The 20,458-nt window shown below is 39.9% G+C and overlaps 1 protein-coding gene across 3 annotated transcripts in view; it reads left to right on the top strand.

The window, feature by feature from the left end:
- MORF4L1 (mortality factor 4 like 1) overlaps positions 1–20,244 on the top strand; it is a 38,410-nt gene extending 18,166 nt beyond the window's left edge. For all 3 annotated transcript variants that reach the window (XM_044980167.1, XM_044980168.1, XM_044980169.1), the window contains 8 exons: positions 2,831–2,893; positions 7,525–7,550; positions 8,190–8,278; positions 9,365–9,466; positions 12,619–12,707; positions 15,443–15,615; positions 15,948–16,032; positions 19,553–20,244. In XM_044980167.1, the coding sequence (XP_044836102.1) occupies positions 2,831–2,893; positions 7,525–7,550; positions 8,190–8,278; positions 9,365–9,466; positions 12,619–12,707; positions 15,443–15,615; positions 15,948–16,032; positions 19,553–19,637 (712 nt within the window). In that variant the 3' untranslated portion in view covers positions 19,638–20,244. The remainder of the gene's footprint in view (positions 1–2,830; positions 2,894–7,524; positions 7,551–8,189; positions 8,279–9,364; positions 9,467–12,618; positions 12,708–15,442; positions 15,616–15,947; positions 16,033–19,552) is intronic.
- Positions 20,245–20,458: the final 214 nt, after the last annotated feature.

A 20,458-nucleotide genomic window follows, 5' to 3' on the forward strand; every position in this document is an offset into this window, starting at 1 on the left:
GCATTATGAAATACGTATCTCTGTTTTGGATCTTCTATTTTGACATCAAAAGCGTTAGACACTTTTAGTGTAACACCGTTAAAAGTTAGCATAATAGATTTAAATTGACAGGAGCTAGTGTTTCTGTTGAAAGGCCTAGTGCACTTGATTCTATGGACAGTAAAGTTGGTAAGAATACAATTGCGCTTCTGTGTTGCTCTGTGACCATAACAGGGTTATGACTACTAATCATGAATATATTTATCAATGCTTTTGAGATTAGAGTTCTGACTCCCCCCCTAATTTGCATGGTATCGAATTCTCCCTAATGGTAATGTTAGGGACCAGATCCTGCTAGTCTTACTCAGGTGAGCAGTCCCAGTTGAATTCGCTGGGATGGCTTGTGAGTGAGGTGAGCAGGAGTTACCCCTAAAGATTTAACTCTTCTCAGCAAAGCAATGAAATTCAAAGTTGCTATCATAATCCTCTCAATCACTCTTAATTGTAAAGGCACATCAGAAACACCACTCTGGTGTGGGTTTTTTAAGAGCCTCAATCTTACTGTGTAATTTAGAAACCATATTTTCAAGCCCTGGCTTTGCTTCCCAGTTGAAACAGAGTCTGAGAGGAGGATCTCTTCTTCTGTTGCCACTAGAACAGAAACTGGGGTTGATAATGTCCCATGGTAGCTGGGACACTATCATAGGTAGGTTAACTGTCCTCCTAAACCTTCTTGATAAGAGGGTCTCATTTTTGGGGTGAGGAACAGTTCATCAATGATGGCTCTTCAGATTGTTAAGAGGAATCCATGAAAAAGGAAGATGTCATTGGAATAGTGAGCTGGCTTTTGATGCTATCATTCATCTCATGTAGGGCCCTACCAAATTCACAGTCCATTTTGGTAAATTTCATGGACATAGGATTTTAAAAATTGTAAATTTCATGATTTCAGCTGTTAAAATCTGAAATGTCACATAGTTGTAATTGTAAGGATCCTGACCCAAAAAGGAGTTGTGGGTTGGTCACAAAGTTATTGTAGGGGGTTGCGGTACTGCTACCCTTCTGCACTGCTGTTGGCGACAGCCCTGCCTTCAGAGCTGGGCAGCTGGAGAGCAGTAGCTGTTAGTCAGGAGCCCTGCTCTGAAGGCAGAGCTGCTGCCAGCAGCAGCGCAGAAATAAGGATGGTATTGCTACCCTCACTTCTGTGCTGCTTCTGCTGGCAGGGCACTGCATTCAGGGCAGGGCACCTGGCCAACAGCTGCTGCTCTCTGGCTGCCAAGAAGTAAGGGTGGCAATACTGCAAACCACCCTTAAATAACCTTGCGACCTCCCTGCAACTCCCTATTGGGTCAGCACCCCCAATTTCAGAAACACTGGTTTCCTCATGAAATCTGCATAGTATAGGATAAAAGTACACAAGACCAGATTTCATTTGCGGGGGGTGGGGGGGGGAGAGAAGAGACCAGATTTCACAGTACATTATGTATTTTTTTCAAGACCATGAACTTGGTAGGGCCCTAATCTCATGGTATTAAAGGAACCTTTCAGCATAAGGTCCATGTGCCTCTTGCACTGAACTTGCTCTTCCAACACTTTCATTTATGTCAGCACCATTGGTGCGTCCTCTTAAATTAGCAGCTTGGATGTACCACTGCTTCCTTCAACAGCAGAAACTCTGTCCCCTTCTGATGGGGACTGAGGAAGAGAAGTCACTTACCTATGATAGGTTTCAGAGTGGTAGTTCTGTTGGTCTGTATCAGCAAAAAGAACGAGGAGTCCTTGTGGCACCCTAGAGACTAATAAATGTATTTGGGCATAAGCTTTGGTGGGCTAAAACCCACTTCCTACTGTATTTTCCACAGCGTGCATCCAATGAAGAGAGATGTATGTATGTATAAATAATGAAAAAATGGGTGTTGCCATACCAACTCTAAGACTGGGTTCCTGGGTTAGTGTTTTTGTTGTGTGGTGTGTGGTTGCTGGTGAGTATGGTCATTGCATAAAGTAAAAACTATTTCCCCATGCTAACTTTTCCCCTACTGTTACTCACACCTGTTTGTCAACTGTTTGAAATGGGCCATCCTTATTATCACTACAAGTTGTTTTTCTCCTGCTAATAGCCCACCTTAATTGATTAGTCTCGTTAGAGTTGGTATGGCAACACGCATTTTTTCATGTACTGTGTGTGTGTATGCATGCATGCATCTGATGAAGTGGGTTTTAGCCCATGAAAGCTTATGCCCCAATAAATCTGTTTAGTCTCTAGGATGCCACAAGTACTCCTCGTTCTTTTTACCTATGATAGTATCCCAACACTGTGCCTGGGACTGTAGGGCAGATATTTGCAGAACAGTGAGCCTCAGACCACTTAAGCCAGAAAGTGAAGATGGGATCTGAGAACTGCAACTATATCCTCTCAAATTGCACTACTAAAACAAGGGTTTTTTCTTTTAAAGAAACCATAACTGGCATTTTAAAAAATAAAGGGGCATTGCAGGTGCATAGTGTGGTTAGTGGGGAGGGAGAGTAATTGATCTAACCACATTTTTAAAGGGATAACACTGTCAATCTGTTTAGGCCTCAGAATTTACCTTCTGTAGCATCCTTGGAGGATGCCTGTAATGTAAAAAGACAAATTTTAATTAAAACAAACAACAAATTTGACTCCTCAATGACCCAAACAATACTAGAAAGGAAATAACAGTGTAAATATGTGTATCATGCTCCAAGGATGTGGAATGTGTTTTTAACATTTTCTAAAAGGTAAATTTTTGAAGCTTAAATAGATTCTCTTAAAGGCTAAATATCAGGTCTGACACTCTGTCCTTAACTCAACCCCCATTGTGCCTAGATTTTTCAGACGAGATGGAGCGCATACTGTTTGCTGTTTGGAGACGCCTACAATATCGACACGGTGAGTTAAGGATGGATTGTCACACCAGGATTTTCATCCTGAAATCCAAATTTCCTTGCTTTTATAGATTTCTTTTATAGGCTTTTAAAGTCTTAAGTCGCAATAATGTAAGGTGCTGGTGATAACACAGGTAACAACTGAGGAAGTAACTCTTACTTTGACAACATCTCCATAAAGTGCAGCTCCTACTTAAAATTATTTTTAAAAGTCTGTATGGGCTAGTAGCTCTTACCTATTTCTAAACGAGTGCACTGTGCCAATTGAAAGTATACAAACCTATGTGATATACACTCTTCAGTGAGAATTCCGTGCATCCATTGAAAAAAGAACTGCAGACATTTAATTTTAAGACTTCCATTTATTTATTTTTGTGTTAGAAACTGGTGGTTTTAGAAGACTAGTCTTGGTCTGCTACCTGTTTACCAAAGGGTGAAGTCCTGGTGTCACTGAGATCAATGACAAAACTCTTACTGACTGGCCTTTGCTCATAGATGGGTGTTGTGAATGTAAGGATTGAGTCTCATGTAACTATGGGTTTGGCAACTTCTAAAACACTTATTCTGTGGCCTCCTATAGTTTGTATATGGGAAAAGTATGCTGAGGGCATTAAGTAATTTTTAACCAAATACAATGATTTGTAATGTGCAAGTTGTATTAATAGTACAAATGTCTTATGATGCTGGTTCTTACTGATGGGAAGAATGCCATACAAGGACAGCTGGCTATCAAAAAAAAAAAAAGGCTTGATGTTTTCTAGAGAGAAACTTCCCTGTACTTTTCTCTACAAAATTTCAGGCATCTGGCTGCTGGCACTGGACTCCTCAGGGGTTATACCCTTCTGACATGGCTGACCTAGTTACAGAAGTTTTCACGTAGAACAGCTAGCAGGCAGTCAGAAGGCAGCCAGTGCTTTGGAATATGTGAAGAAAGACACGCTGTACTTTTAGGGAATCAGAACACATGATCCAGTGTCAAACCTGTCCGAGAAGTCAGGAAAGGGAAGTCTTGTGGTTCTTTTTAGCATGATTTGCTAGGGTTCTGGCCAGAAGTGCTACCAAGGCAACTGCGTTGACAACTTTAGTAACCTGGGAATTGGAATTTGTTTACATTTTTCTCCCTTTGATAGAACATGCAGACATCAGGCTCCACCTATCCTTTGAAACACGTGTGTATGTTTCAGGTGTCCACCTTTGGCAAAATGAGATAAAGCTGCATGAATAATGGAACTCAAGTCCCTAAGATGTGAAGTTAATTTCCAGCTTTAACTTTCATATTGCCTAATGCTACAGCAAGAACTTGTATGCTGAATTTAAAAAGGCTGATGAGTTAAACTCTGACTTCCTTTTAACAAAGAGCTGTGGTCATGTATCAGTTCTTTGTTCTGAAAGCTCACATGGTCAGAAGCAATTCTCAGCAGGCACACTTCAAGTTGTTTGAAAGTTGGCATTTCTGAGCTGACTCACTGGCAAGTCATCTTGTTGCCAAGTGGCATAATTTGTTCCATTGGCAGAATGGGAGCACAGCACTATATTGTGAAGTGAAACTATTTTAATGTTGAGTGTTTGAAAATGAAATCTTGCTTTGATTTTTCTGTTTATCAGATGTGGTTGAGTTCTGGAAGACGAGCCATTCAAACTCACTTGCCCACTGCTAGATTAGAACATTCCATTAAAATTCTGCATCTTAAAACATTGACTTCAGTTGAAAACCAGACATCACTAAAAGGCTCTAGAACCCTGTTACTTTCTGGACAGTTGCTAAAATGGCATTTACCTTTCAGTCTTTTTGGTTGCAGTGAGATCACTTCCTGTACTGAATTGTAATGCTGTTAAATTACTGCCATGTTCAGGCTCAGAGGTTTGCATTTCAGTGGTAGGTGAAGTTTGTTCTATCTACGTAGCTTGTAAAATACTTTGGGATCCTTCAGGATGAAAGATACTGAGTAAATGTCACTGCTGTTCAGTGCTGCTTCATCAGTGGGATTGAGCCTATTCCTCCACCGCTGTGGTCACAACTTTGAGTTACTTCTGTTCATAATAAATAAACCTTTTACTAAGGCGTCTTGGTTCAGTTACTATATATAACAATATTTACTGTCGCCTTATAATATCTGACTATATCAGAAGATTGGCTGTCACAGAAAACTGAAATAACAGCTATTTTTTTAAAATCTACCCATTACTAATGAACTATTTTTAACCTATTTCAAGAGGAGATCTTGGCATAGTGCGTTTTCCGTCGTAGTTCCCTGATGCACTGCCACTGTCAAACTTTGCAAAATGAAAGTCACTTTGACCTTATACAGTTGAAATAGCTTTGAAATTTAGGGCTCTGAGAGATGGGAGAGCACAAGGCACCTGCATTGTACTGTACATATCAATAGTGCAAAAAACAGAACCGCTCCAGACCTAGAAGGGTTATTTGTTCTGACAAATTGCAGTGGTTCTTAAAGTACTTTAATTTATATTCCTGAATATCACAATTGCTCCAGTTCTCTTATGGATTATAAAGACCCCCTAGGCCTCTACTTCTAGTTGGTGTGTTTAAGAGTAACGTTTTTGCTTTTATGTTCTGGTCAGAATTCCAGTTGTGTGACATTCAACCTATCTGCTTCTGTTTAACTTGTAGTCTTGGGTAGGCTTCTCTTCTCTTCTCTCCACACAAACTGAGTACTATCACTGATACGGCATGACAGCTATTCCACCCTGTTTGTGGCTGCATTTCAGTGGGAAGTGAAGCGATCCATTGCCTTTACCCTCCTCATTGACCTCTGCAATACACTGATACATTTTATGCACCCCATGTAGGGGAAAAAAGTAACTTATAATGTCTCTTCTTCCCTAACCCCCACCACTTCTGTGGTGCCTCCACTTGTCCTCTTTGTTACTCAGCTAGTGCCTAGTCACATACAGGGTAAGAGTTCGGAAGCTGGTTGGAAAACCCAATGCACATGCTGTTTCACTAGTGGCCTGATTCATTGCCAGCTGGACTTTAGTGCATGTTGGATTGGGCCCTAAAACAGTGTAACTGGAGGCTCCTTTGTGAAAAAAGGTTCTGTATGTGTACATTGACTTACTGGTGTTTAAAATATGAATAGAATGAAACCTGACCTGACACTATAGTGAATTTCTGAAGGTTCACTCTTACAGTATGGAACAATCAAAACATGGTTTAGTGTATGGGAGCCTATTTGTTAGTCATAACATTATAAAGAACATGACCCAAACGCCTATGACAAACTAGATTTGGGTGACAGAACAAAAATTATCTGGACTAAGTCATGGTATTACTATTAGAAATCTGCCCTTGAAGATGATAGGCAAATATGAATGTGACAGAATTATGGATAAGGTTTTATTTAAGACTATATCCAGACAACTTGAACCAGTGACCTGGCCTAGCAGATGCATATGTAACACAGGCAGTTGTCTATATCCTAGAAAACAATTGTGCTTGTATGTGATTGATTTTGGATTTTAGGCATAATTTACATGATTTTTAGGCTCATTCTGCATTTGTGAATGTTAAGGAAAGTAGTTGAAGGGGGTTTCCATGTTTTTATTTAAAGTAATCAACTTAAGTTCTCTAGGTGTTCATGGAAATGATTTCTCTATACAGTTCAGAACAGCTTTTTGTATTTTTATGCTGAATACAGAAGTGTAGTGGGTTTAGAGAACAATCTAAAGAACTGCCTTAGATTAGAAACATGAAAAGGTACATGGAGTAGAGCAGGTGCTGAACAGTATCTGTGGTGGTGTGAGGATGCTAGTGAATTGTTCTTGCTAGTCATGATGCAGATATGAAGGACAATCCATACTAGCTTCATACGTCTTTATCATTCTGACATTGCCATTTACTGAAATTTCTTCTCGTCCTGCATCTGTGGTGATAGTACTAAAACATGCCAATTTTACCTAAGATTAGAGTGAGATTTAGCTAATTTATAAACCTCCCTATCAAGCTGGATTCCTTTCACAGCACTGAGCTTATGATAGTATTTCAGGTATTGCCTGAAACTGGCTAACTACAAATCTTATTTAGTTACCCAAGATAACTTTGAAGTATCACCTCTGCACAGCACACTAGATATTGATATAAATGTCAATATCTGTTTTGAATACGAATAGTTCTTGGCCTCTAGCTTGTGTCAGAGAATTCCATAAGTTAGTCATGCATTGTGGTTTTTTAAAAAATATCCCCACCTGTATAATCTACTTTTATACTACCATTCCAGTCAAAACAGTCTTGTAAATGTTCTATTAAATGGAAAAAGCTGTCATAGGATTAACTATGGTGCTAAGAGCATGCCACCAATAGCTTTGATCAGTTTAGAATTTGTTGCCATTAACCTCATTGGTTGTACCTTTTATATTTATATTGGAGAAAGTAAATGACAGTGCCTTAGTGACAACCTCTACCTTCCTTTATGCTGTTAGTTTCTTCTTGCTATATAGTCAAGTGAATTGGTGGGCTTTTGTTCATTGTCCTGGGTTTACTGGGTCAAGTTGCCGCTTGACTGACTTTTTTTTTAAATACTTTTTAGAGATCTTTGTGTATAGGTGTCCCCAAAACTTCAGACTTATTTCTAATGGTACCTTAAGGCTTGAAATAATGTTTTTCCATTTTTGCAGGAAAACAAAAAAGAACAAACAGAAAAGTAAGCATATTTTTATTCATAAATTATAGTTTATTCAGTACATAATGGAAGATCTACTGGGACAGAGATTCCTCTGATGTAAATTGCTATTCTAATTAAAGTGGGGCTATGATCATTTACTTGGTTGACGATCTGCCCAACTAAGTTTATGAAGTAACGTTCATCTCAGATTTTAGGCTGTTAACCAGGTGGAAGCATTAAAAACATGCAAATGAAAATGTCTGTCAGGGTCAGGACTGCTTACAAATTAAAAACACCACCAAATGTTTGCATGTAACAGTTCTGCAGTCAAATCATTCTTTCTTGGATTACACAGGTGTTGGGTACTCTTTCAGAATGGAATATTGTGCAGGCTCAGATGCTGTAATATAGTGGGGATGCGAAGGCGTAAGAGTGGGTCTGCAATAGGACATATATTGTGTTGTAACCTGTAATCTTTGTGTCCACATTATTAATGTAGGAGATGTTTCAGGAGGGGAAATGATTTTTTTAATTTAAAAAAAATGAATTCATCTGCAGTTTGAGACCTGCGTATAGTCAAACAAGTCCTTTAGTGAAAATGTCGATAGAAAAAGTATTGTTAGTGCAGATATAAAATGCATCTGCAAACAAAATAATAGCTGTTTTTCGTATGTGTAGCTCCTGGAATTGGGGAAGGCAGCAGTACCAGCGAGACTCCCCAGCCTCCTAGGAAGAAAAGGGCTCGAGTAGATCCCACAGTTGAAAGTGTATGTATTTTAACTCTGTAGTAACTCTCCATTTAGCTGCAACAGATTGAATGGTTTATCTTGATAGTTATATTTCAATCTTTGGTTACTGTTTTTTAAAAAGTTGCTGTTTGAAATCTGCAGCTTTGATCTGCTTTATCTTTTTGGTCACAATGCAAGACAAGTATGTCAGTAATTTAAGCAGGGGGAAAATATTCCGAGTAATGTATTTACCTGAGTTAGCTTCCTGTCCCTGTTTAATACAGAATTTTCAGACCTAGCATTCCAAGCTATCATTGTACTTTTGGTAAAAAAGATAAGTATATATGGAGGAAAATGCCACGAGTTAACATGCTAGAGTTGTGAGCAGCTTTCAGACTGAAATGTGAGAGCTTCGAGTTTTAGTTATTTCCATCTCAAAGTACTGCTTTAGTTGATGCATCATCTTAAGTATTTCAGAGATAATGGAATAGTTCTTAAGTGCCACAGCTGCAAACATCAACAGTTTTATTTAAAAAAAAAATCTATTTTCATAAGTTCTGATATTTAAGTAGTCTTAAATGAAAAACTTGTTTTGGTTGGAGGAAAACACTTAATGTGTCAATAGATCTATTGAATAGCATTTAAAGACCATCAGACATGTGGGTCTAGAGTCAGAGGTGCCACTGAGCCATCAGCATGGCGTGAAGGCATTTGTAAGTAGAAGTGAAGTTGCATAGTAATATAACTTCTTAAACTGGCTTATGATTATTTGTTAGTATTGACTGTTTTCCCTGTTCAACAAAGTGGTGGTGTTAGCATGAATTAACGAATACGTAATGTAACAGAAAAGAGAAGTAATGCTCCCAAGTGCAAAAGCTCACCTGGTTTTGTAAGGTTCATATCTTAGTGCTGCCATAAGGATATCTTTGTCTAACAGCTGAAATACAGTAAAATTCTAGCAAGAGTTGAACTGTTTGTCACTTTGTAAGATTCTGAGGTAACAATAGCAGCTGCAGTCTTGAATCTTTTGATAGACTTATGTAATGGCTACATTTTGGAAAATTGAGACTGTCTGGGTATGACCACCAAAGTAGGATGACTATTTATTTTTCCTTGATTCTTCAGGAAGAAACATTTATGAACAGAGTTGAAGTAAAGGTAAAAATTCCAGAAGAGCTGAAACCATGGCTTGTTGATGACTGGGATTTGATCACCAGGCAAAAACAGGTAACCCTCACATTGTGAAAATTATCCTTTATCTATAAGCATGTATACTGACTTCAACCGACAGTTTGGAACTTCTGCTCTTTCCAGCTGGGGGAATGTGTTGGTCTGTTTTTCAAGGTATACTTGGTATTATGTCTCCTCGAGGCTTAGTTGACTGGGTTGTAGGTACTAGCTGGTTTCTTCCCACAGGTCACCTGTGATGTTCAGTAGAGTTGCATGTTGGCAGGAGCACACCCTGGAGCTTCCTTAAGTCCAGGCAGGCATAAACTAAAATGTCATCTTGCCCTTTTAAACTCATGATGTTGCCTGTGGCTCTTTGTTGGCCTTTTGATACATACTCATTTTAGCTGGTAGAAAAAGCTGGTCCATAGCAACATTTTATATAGACATTGACATGTTCCATATCCTCGTCAATGATTTAGATAATGGCATAGAGAGTACACTTAAAGTTTCTGGATTATACCAAGTTGGGAGGGGTTGCAAGTGCTTTCGAGGATAGGATTAAAATTCAAAACTGGACAAACTGGAGAAATGGTCTGAAGTAAATAGGATGAAATTCAATAAGTACAAATGCAAAGTACTCCACTCAGTAAGGAACAATCAGTTGCACACATACGAAATGGGAAATGACTGCCTAGGAAGGAGCACTGCGGAAAGGGATCTGGGGGTCATAGTGGACCACAAGCTAAATTAGAGTCAACAGTGTAACACTGTTTTAAAAAAGTGAACATCATTCTGGAATGTATTAGCAGGAGTGTTGTAAGCAAGACACAAAGTAATTTCTTCTGCTCTACTCCACTGATTAGGCCTCAACTGGAGTATTGTGTCCAGTTCTGGGCACCACATTTCAGGAAGGACGTGGACAAATTGGAGAAAGTTCAGAGAAGAGCAACAAAAATGATTAAAGGTCCAGAAAACATGACCTGTGAGGGAAGATTGAAAAAATTGGGTTTGTTTAGTCTGGAAAAGAGAAGACCGAGAGGGGACTAAACAGTCGTTACAAGGAGGAGGGAGAAGAATTGTTCTCCTTAACCTCCGAGGACAGGACAAGAAGCAATGGGCTTATATTGCGGCAAGGGAGGTTTAGGTTGGACATTAGGAAAAACTTCCTAATTGTCAGGCTAGTTAAGCACTGGAATAGTTAAGCCTAAGGAGGTTGTGGAATCTCCATCATTGGAGGTTTTTAAGAACAGGTTAGACAAAGACCTGTCAGGAATGGGCTAGTAGTTACTTAGTTCTTACATGGGTGCTGGGGGCTGTTTCCAGTCCTATGCTTCTATGATTAACCTTCAGGATAGGAAAGGCGTTGAGAGAATGCCAAAGCCTAGAGTGGATCTCGAACTTGGGTCTGCAGGGCTTCTGGTGGGTGACTCATACTCCAGCCCTCCACCTGACAGCTTACCAGCATCAGCTAGAACTGGGACTCCTTGAAGCCCCACTCAGATAGGGTGCTCCAGCCTGGGCCCGGTTGGTGGAACACAGGAGCTCCTCCGTTGGATTGCCTCCCCCTATTTGAGCCAAAAGGAAGAACAGCAAGTCTTCTGTATAACTGAGCTCCGCCCTGCTTTGGACTGCTCACCCAGCAATACCTGCTTGTCTCCTGGTTTCCTGACTCTGCTTGATTCCTGGTATCTGACTCTAGGTTCCTGATCTTCTGGTTCTGAGCCCTGGCTGGCATGGGGACCCAGCACTCTGCCCATGGCTAACCACTAGGCTGCCTACAACTAGGTCCTGACATAGTCAGTTTTTGTGCAAGCATGATGTAGTTTCAAAACAAAGAACTTTCCAAGTTGCACTGAGGCTCTGTGAAAATTGTTTTCTTGTGTAGTTGTATATGTTCCTATCTCCTCTTGCTTTCCAGGATGATTTGAATTCAAAACAAGGCTTCTTGCTAGATTAATTTAGCTAAATTAAACTCTGCTTGTCCTGCTTCTGTAATAAACTAAAATGCAATTCTCTTTTCAATTAAAAACCTTAATGAATTGTTGTAGATCATAATTTTTTTTTCCTGGAATCTTCACGCAAGCAATCTTCCCCATCCCCCATTTGAAGCCCGTAAGAGTCTACCACAACTACTTCCTTTAAAAATGTGATCATCTTTTAAAAGCAAGAGATCGGTAGCCATGACTTGAATCTGACATAAGGCTGTGGACGCTTCCCCATGCAACTCTGCAAATGTACTTCAGTAATGGTATTCAGTACAGTACCTATTCCAGTTCTCGGAACATCAGTTTCTGAATCCCCTCATACTGGAATGCTCTTGTGAAAGGAATTGGATCATTGAATACAGATGTGACAAAAATCTGTATTTGAGCTCATGTTTCAGAAATTAAAAGCAAGTACATTAATATACAGTTTAATTATGGCTTGTATATATAATGGCTTCTATATACAGTGTTAAACATAGAAACTAAAATCCTTAATGGCACATGCATTTGAATAATATTAATCAACTCCTCTGCTTCTCTGTGCTCTGGTACAGTTGTGTGATGCCCTCTTTAGATAGACATTTCACCTGCAGGCATTACAACTTACAGACATACAAGGTATAGTCAATGGTGTCTGAAATACGTCTGCTGTCAGCAAGCAGATCTTGGCAGAGGGTGATCAAGAAATGATGAGCTCTTGATATCTGTAGGGAGCTAAGAGAAGAATCTGGACTGTGCTATTGGCTATTAGATTTAGAGCAGAATATTTAAGATAAAATTTAAAATAGTGGGCTAGGTTTGATGCATAAAGATATTGTGGTGCTCCATCTTGTCCCTGGATGGGAGGAGTTCTGTAATTCCTACCTATATCAGCTAGATCACATAGGGATTTGTTTGCTGACATTCTAAAATTCATTTCTGCATATTATAGATTCTGAGGAGCTCTGCTTAGTCAAACAGTAAAATACTACTTTTGAAAAGCATACAACATGCAAAAAGAGAAGGGGCAAACATGATGGAATGGTTAGCTGTGATTTAAGACCTTCATGGTGAAGTAAAATCCTAGTTACAAATTCTCTTACCAGCTGAACGTTGTAGAAAAATTCTTTTCTACAAAGGTCCTCACTGTAGTTGTCAGTACTTTAAAACCAGTATGCAGACACACACATTCTGCAAGTGAGACTATTTGCATTAGTTAATCTATTTATTCTTTGATTTTCATAGCTCTTTTATCTTCCTGCCAAGAAGAACGTTGACTCAATTTTAGAGGATTACGCAAGCTACAAGAAATCACGAGGAAACACTGATAATAAGTAAGTAATGGCATTTTAAAAGGCATGTCTTAGCCATTAAAATGGCTTTCTGCTGTTGACTGTTACAGCCTGTCCCAGTCCTCCTTCCTTGATGGGCACCACTTCCTTGTAAATGGACCACAATCCTGGGCCCAGTTTAGCACAGGAATTTCTTAACCACAGACATTTACTGTGGAACAGCACTAGAATGTGTTAGATCTTTGGAAAACTGCAAACCTCTGAACGCAATCCACCTGATTTGATCTCCCTGCTCTTGTCAGCCTTGGGTTTGTTCAGCATCCTTAAGCAAGGTAGACAACCCTTGCTGCCTTCCTCTTTCTATCTCAGTCTTCTGGTATCTGGTGGTGGATGGCTTCCCCCTCCCAGACCCATCCTTAGTCTCTCATCTGTGGTCAGGTGGTCAAACTGCAGCTCTCCAGCTATGGGCTTAGACCAAGGAGTTCCAGCCCCGTCCTTTTAGATTTGGGTAGAGTCAAGTCAGTTGCGCCTGATGGTTCTGACTCTCATTTATAATCATTCACCTATGTGACCAGTCCCTAGCCCCAAAGGAACATTCTAATCCCCAAACGAAGGCGACTGACGGTTACAGTTAAAATGAAAGCTGAAATGCAACCTGGAGTTCAGTTTGATCTAAACAGCTCCCAATCTCACAGCAACCACAGAAATTGTTAAAAATACAAATGGTAGTTTAGTACTGGAAGTGCATATCAAGAACTGAACCTGAATAAAGAAAGAAATAACTTGCGTGCTACCAAAGTGTCAGGCTGGAATTTTCAAAGAAGCCTGAAGTGTAAATGTACCTGCTTGTTTCTCTCTCCTTCTATTGGTATATGTAACACAAGGTCCAGTTGCTAAAAGTGCTGTTCGTAAAGGGGACTTATCTTGTGCTCCTGTATATACCAAAATCTAGGTTGACACTTTTGAAAATTGGGCTCGCATGTCTATGTATAATCAATTGTTATAGTTGGAGTGGCTCTGAGTATAACTAAGGGGGATTAGTGTCTCCTTTGTAACACCCTGTTTAGCTTTGCCCGCTGTGTGTGTGTGCGCTCACAATACACTATTTAAGTTTCCTGCAAGACCCTAGCTTACACTTTTGGACTTCTGAGTGCTTAATTGTGCAATCTTAATCGTTTTAACTTAGTTCTTTTAGTGGATTTTTCTAGGGCCGGACACAACTGAAATGCACTTTCATGCACTTTGAGGCCCGGGGGAGGAGCCCTTCTAAGAAGCTGCACAGTATCTTACCGTCTTCATTGTGCATCTTGTAAGGGCTCCTACAGGATCCTCCCAGATCCAGGCCTGATCCAATGTCCATTGACATAAACACTCATGTGATGTCAGTGGGAATAGAAACGTGGGGATTAGAACTGGGCTCCATCTAGTCTAGTATCCTGTCTCTCACAACGGCCAGTACCGGATGCTTTAGTTTAGAGGAAGATACAAGAAACCCTGCAGCATGCAGATGAGCACTAATGTACCCTCCATGAAGTTTACTTAAACTAATCACTAATAGAGATTGGTTTAAGACCTGAAATATTTTTTATTGGTATTACCCAGCATTCTAGCAGTTATGCTTGTATTCCAAGTGAATGGTCCAATCCCTTTGCCTCCATTACATCATGAGGCAATGAATTCCAGTCTAACTAAATTGCACAAGTGTTTCCTTTTATCAGCTTTGAATTTGCCATCTTTCAGTTTAATCAAATGCCGCTTTGTTTATCTTTGGAAGTAGACATAAGAGGGAATGTGAGAGAACTATATAAAATAGGGAAAACAGAAGCTCCCAGTCGCAAACCACAAAAAACAATCAGTCCTTCAATCTCATCAATGAATCTTTCACGTTCCTAATTGTTCTCCTTATCCTTTTCTGAAAACACCTTTAATTCTACAATATCGTTTTTGAGATTGGGTGACTAGTATTCCAGGTGAGGATGAAACACTGATTTATATCATGGCATCCTGTTCCTGATATGTCCTAACATCTTGTTTAGGTATTAGATCAGACTTCTTGCAAAATGTCTGGAGAATAGCTTGGTTTAATGGATTTGATATGGTGAATGAACCCTGTGGAAATAAAAAACAATGAGTGGAAGAGAAATTTTTTCTCCAGATGGTACATCTTTTTTCCATCCTTACTCCTATGCAGAGCACAGCACTTTCCCCAGATGTTAAATGTTATCTGTTGGATGTGAAAGGCTTATGGTCTTTGCTGATATTACAGAAATCTAAAGTTAAAAGCAGTAACCCCAACATTTTGGGGAAGGAGTTGAAATAGTGGCAGGGAGGGGGTGGGGCCGGGGGAGAGGGGGGGTCAATCACCCACCAGTGGGAGCAGAAGTTGGCGCCTGTGAGGTGTGTGGCATAGAACTGACAAGTGTATCTTCCAAGACTTTAAGAAATTGCCTTTTCATCTTGCTTTGAATGTGCCGCTTTAGACATGTTTGGATAAGTATCACGTGCAGGTGGGCAGGCAGAAAGTTTGCTTTTAATCACTTTTTCTTAGAACTAAATTGGCTTGAAGCATGTCTTCATGTAGAGCCAGAATACCCCATGTTTAAAAAGCAGAACCACTAGAACTGTGCATGTGTTTCTCTGGGCCATCTCTCATGAATATTGGCTCTTCAGAGTTCTAAAAGTCAAGTGTACGACTACCCCAGAAAACCACAGCCCTGGTGTTTGCTTTTGGTTTTATTTAAATTTTTAATAGTTGACATTTCCTTTCTGTGTGCCAGAGAATATGCTGTTAATGAAGTTGTTGCTGGAATAAAAGAGTACTTCAATGTCATGTTGGGGACTCAACTGCTATACAAATTTGAGAGGCCACAGTATGCTGAAATCTTAGCAGATCATCCCGATGCGCCCATGTCACAAGTCTATGGTGCACCACACCTACTACGATTATTTGGTAAGTTTGGCATCTTGATTCTACCATAAAAGGGGACAAATGGTTATATTGCTCCGGCTTCTTTGCTGTCCTGTTAATAATTGGAATAAGACACTGAATGTCTAAACAAACTACTCAATTCTATCCTTGAGTCATTTACATGAAATGTTCAAAACCACAAATCACCTACTCAGAATGGAAGTTTTTAAAATGTAGTTGTTTAGACAAGCTTGCGTAGGTAAGAATGGGAGTCTGAAGTTAGTGATCATGTCATACGGATCTTGGACTTATACTCATGTATGGTTAAGGTTGTCATGGAAAACAATGTCAAATATATGCTTTTCTTAAAACAGTACGAATTGGAGCTATGCTTGCCTACACCCCTCTTGATGAGAAGAGCCTGGCTTTGTTGTTAAACTACTTGCATGATTTCTTGAAGTAAGTTCAGCATTTCATGTTTGTGTGTTGAAGGTTTTTTAAAAACACTAAAACCCTGATCCTGCGAACACTTATTTATATGCTTAATGTTAAGCATGTGTTTGTTTATACGACTGTGCCCTAATGCTTTTTTATTCTAATTCTTTTATGACAGTATTTTGATCTTGACAGTACATGTCAGTTAATCTGCAACTCTAATCCAGAGCAAGCACTTTGGTCTCGACAGCCTTTCTTGCAGTTTTGTGGTGGTGATCAGTTCTGCATAGTTAGTATTACAACCTATTGTGCATTTTACTGAAGAGTAACTTGTTAAAGATTTCAAGTTTCAGGACCTAGATTTACCTAAAGCAGCTTAAATTTTTCTGCACTAACTAAACAAATTGAAAAAAGGTTGCTTGGTTAATATTGCAGTTAGTCATCCCTTTGTAGCAACAGAGTTGGTACGAGAGGTCTTGTACTAGAAATTGCTTTGGCACTCTGTCTTGGCATACTACAAAATTGTTCCTGATTATAGACAAGTGTGTATTTCCATTGAAGGCACATAACAGAGGTGAAATGTGTGGGGGTTTGCAGTTGAATTTTTCTGTCATTACTAACATTCAGTAAAGTTCTTTGACATCTGAAGCACAGTTGCCAACTTTCACGTGGTAAATAAGCACCCTGACTTTCACAATAAGCCAAAAATCAAGCCAATCCCTAAGAACTCCAACACTCTGACTAGATTTCTCTCCCCCGCCCCCCCCGGCCATGCAGTCTGGAACTGTGGTGGGCCTCTGTGCACCCCTGGCACATGCGCGCGCACACGTGCACCTGCCCCTGCTTTCTGGGAGCCAATCCAAAGAAAAAAGCAACAAGCTATAAGCAAAAAAACTAGTCAACAATCAACTCACAAGCCAATTAAACCAAAAACAAGCCCAATTTCAGCATTTGGGTTTTTTTTTCTTTCCCCATGGGTTTGGCATGTCTTATCTGAAGTACACTGCAGTTTAAAAGGAAAAATCAAACAAACCATTTGGGTAGGAAAAAGATCCATTTTTGTTCTTGCGTGTGTTGCTGCAAACTGCTAAATCAGAGCAATTCCATCAGGAGTTTCAAAAACTGTCCTCTATTGCCTTAATGAAAAACATCTTTCCTTTTTTTGCATCGTTATATTTTAGTCAAGTGTGTAGAAGCCCCTGTCAAGATTGGCACCCAATTCTACGTACATGCAATAAGAGCCAGTCCCTGCCCTGAAGAGCTTATCCAAGTAGACAGTCCAGACAAAGGTGGGGGGAGGAGCATTATCCCCCTTTTACAGACTGGGAGTAGAGGCCAAAATATGTTAAATGACTCCTACAAAGTCTCTGTCTGTGGCAGAGCTGGGAGCTAATCCCAGTCAAGTAGCTGAGCTGTGAGACCGTTTTTCAGCTCATCGAAAGGCCAAGCTTAAGCCATTTGTTTCTTGATACGTTTTAGAACTCGTTGATCTGCCTTTCCTGAAATATGTGCAAGGCGACAGACTGGGTTTGCAACTAGGTCCCATTTGTTCAATATCACTTTGAGTCAGCTCTTAAGTCAGGTGCTTTTTAAAGTTTTACTCTCTTACTATAGGACTTAAATGTGAAATCTAAAAGTGGAATGTTGATCTGCTGTAATGGAGCTGGAAGTTCATGCTCTGTTAGAGGAGGAATTGACTACGTTAAAGAATCAGTCCTCTACATTTTAGAAATGTATAATCGGATTTTAAGTTTTAATGTATCCTCTGCACTTCTCAAATTTAAGAGGACTTCCTCTAGTTATGGTTTATGCTTTAGAACTCTAGATACATGGTTAATTCTTCAGTTGTCATTGGTGTCACATCTATGCTTATAATCCCCAGTAAATGCACAAGGATGATTGTCATACTTTCCAGTATTGGAGGGAAATGTCAGGCAGTGTCAGTCTTGTAGGCAATTTAAATACTTAATGTTTGAAATTGCTTGGCCTTGTGCATTAATACTCCAGAGGCATACCATCACTTTCTCTGTGCTAACTACCCGCTTGTGTATGTGTGTATATAGTGTCTTTTTACTACCACATTCTGTTGCTTTCTCTTTATTCCTTCAATAAAGCAATTATTTCTTTAACACTATTGTGAAGAATGGAAAACAGACTTAATTTCATAGGTGAAAGACAGACTAATGTAAAAGCCATTGGTAGCTAATCCATAATGTTTGAAAATGTGTTAATAAATGAAGTGCAGTAGGTGATTAAATTAGTGATTCTCACAGGAGGCCTTATAGAACCCTAAGAATATCCCCATTTGAAATGTAAAAGCTTGTGGTTAGGGAGGAAACCTGATTCTGTCCTCTAAAGAAGGCCTGAGTATCACTGTGCAGCACTCGGTTTGTAGAATGTCATTTACTGGCCACTCTTCTACTAGCCCTGGTTATAAATAGGGCCCTACCAAAGTCATGGTCCATTTTGGTCAATTTCATGGTCATAAGATTTTTTTTAATTGTAAATTTCATAATTTCAGCTATTTAAATCTGAAATGTCACGGCGTTGTAATTTGTAGGGATCCTGACCCCAAAAGGAGTTGGGGGGGGGGGTGGGTTGTGGTACTGCTACCCTTCCTTCTGCACTGCTGCTAGTGGCGGCGCTGCCGTCAGAGCTGGAGAGCGGTGACAGCTGGCTGGAGCCCAGCTCTGAAGGCAGCACCGCTGCCACTAGCAGCAGTGCAGAAGGAAGGATGGGATGGTATAGTATTGCCACCCTTAGTTCTGCACTACTGCTGGTGTCTGTGCTGCCTTCAGAGCTGGGCATTTGACCAACAGCCTCTGCTCTCCGGCCGCCCGGCTCTCAAGGCAGCCCAGAAGTAAGAGTGGCAATACTACAACCCCCGCTAAAATAACCTTGCGACCTTCCCCCCCCACACAACTCCCTTTTGGGTCAGGACCCCCAATTTGAGACACTGGTCTCCCCCATGAAACCTGTATCGTATGGGGTTAAAAGCACACAAGACCCAGATTTCACAGGGGGAGACCAGATTTCACGGTCCATGTGTTTTTTCACAGCTGTGAATTTGGTAGGGCTCTGGTTATAAAGCTTCACCTAGCACCTGTTAAGAACCACGTTTGTTTGTACAAAACAGTAGGCTACTTTTTACCTGCCTGCGGAATGACTGGCAGACATCCAGAAAGGACCAACATTTGCTAGGAAGCTGAACCTCCTATTTCATATTGTATTTCAACCTGTTGGAGGTCTTGTGGCAACACTTGGCTATAGTCAAATTTGTCTGACAGTATTTCACTGCTTGGAATTCCGAGTGAGGCACTCTGTAGGATTTCATTAGTACAACGTCTGACGCCTGTTAAGAATTAAACTCAATATTTCTCTGGGCTGTTCAAAGACTAAGGTCAGATTTTCAACAGCAGATACTGGAATCCAGTTCCAAGCAGTGAAATAACAGTTTATGTACACTAAAACTTAAATCTTGAGATAATGGCCTGAGCAACAGGGTATTTTAATTTCTGCATGTGTACGTTTGTTTCTTTCACAGGTATTTAGCGAAGAATGCTTCCACGTTGTTTAGTGCCAGTGACTATGAAGTAGCCCCTCCCGAATACCATCGGAAAGCAGTATAACAGCATGCTGTTGTATAGTGAAGTAATACTTGGATCTCTGTAACAGTGCTGTCCATTTCTACATTTTGTTCTTTGTCCTTCCATTGCACATGTCTCTTGCACAGATTATGTAAATTTAAAGTGAATAAAGGGTGTTAAAACTGAACTGACATTTGTAAGTTCTAAAGTTTTCTTTTGTTTGTTCTGAAACAGAAGCCTAAATAAAAAGGCTTTGGGACCCCATCAGTGGGATGTAGCAAGAAATGCAATTAGCATATTTCGTTGTCTGAGCTCCTTAAAGTTTATAGGTTCATTGTTTTTGACACTAAGCTCTTACCTAACCTGCATTATTGCTTAGTGATGACAAGTGTGCCACAGGGGTTGTGATGTCCTAACTTACACGCTACTAATTAGTCTGACTTTCAAGCCCACTCACTTTCTTGGTGTTTGAAGTGTAGCATTTGTTAATCCATAAATTCATTCCTTGCCTAGAGAGTTGAAGGATTGTGATTTTTGTATTCTAACATAATGGAAAAATGCATTATTGTATTTTGGTGTTCTGGAAATGTTGGTCTTTCAAGGAGCTATTTTACAAGTCTTCAAATAAACTTTTTTATTTCAAAGATTACCTATTTTGGCTTTTTAACTGACCTGTGTCCTGCTTCATCTGTTGGAGCATTTTCACATGATCTAGCACTCAAAAGTCATAAATCAAATCGTGTTGTCATAGTTAAATCTGCAGTATCCTGAAAATATGAGTAAAGTGTGAATTTGTGATTTTTAATTGGAATTTGGAGGTGCTGTTTCTGAGCCGCCTTCAGCATTCCTTACTCCTAACTGAA

Source organism: Mauremys mutica, chromosome 11 (genome assembly GCF_020497125.1).
Source record: "Mauremys mutica isolate MM-2020 ecotype Southern chromosome 11, ASM2049712v1, whole genome shotgun sequence".
Classification (NCBI taxonomy): Eukaryota; Metazoa; Chordata; order Testudines; family Geoemydidae; genus Mauremys; species Mauremys mutica.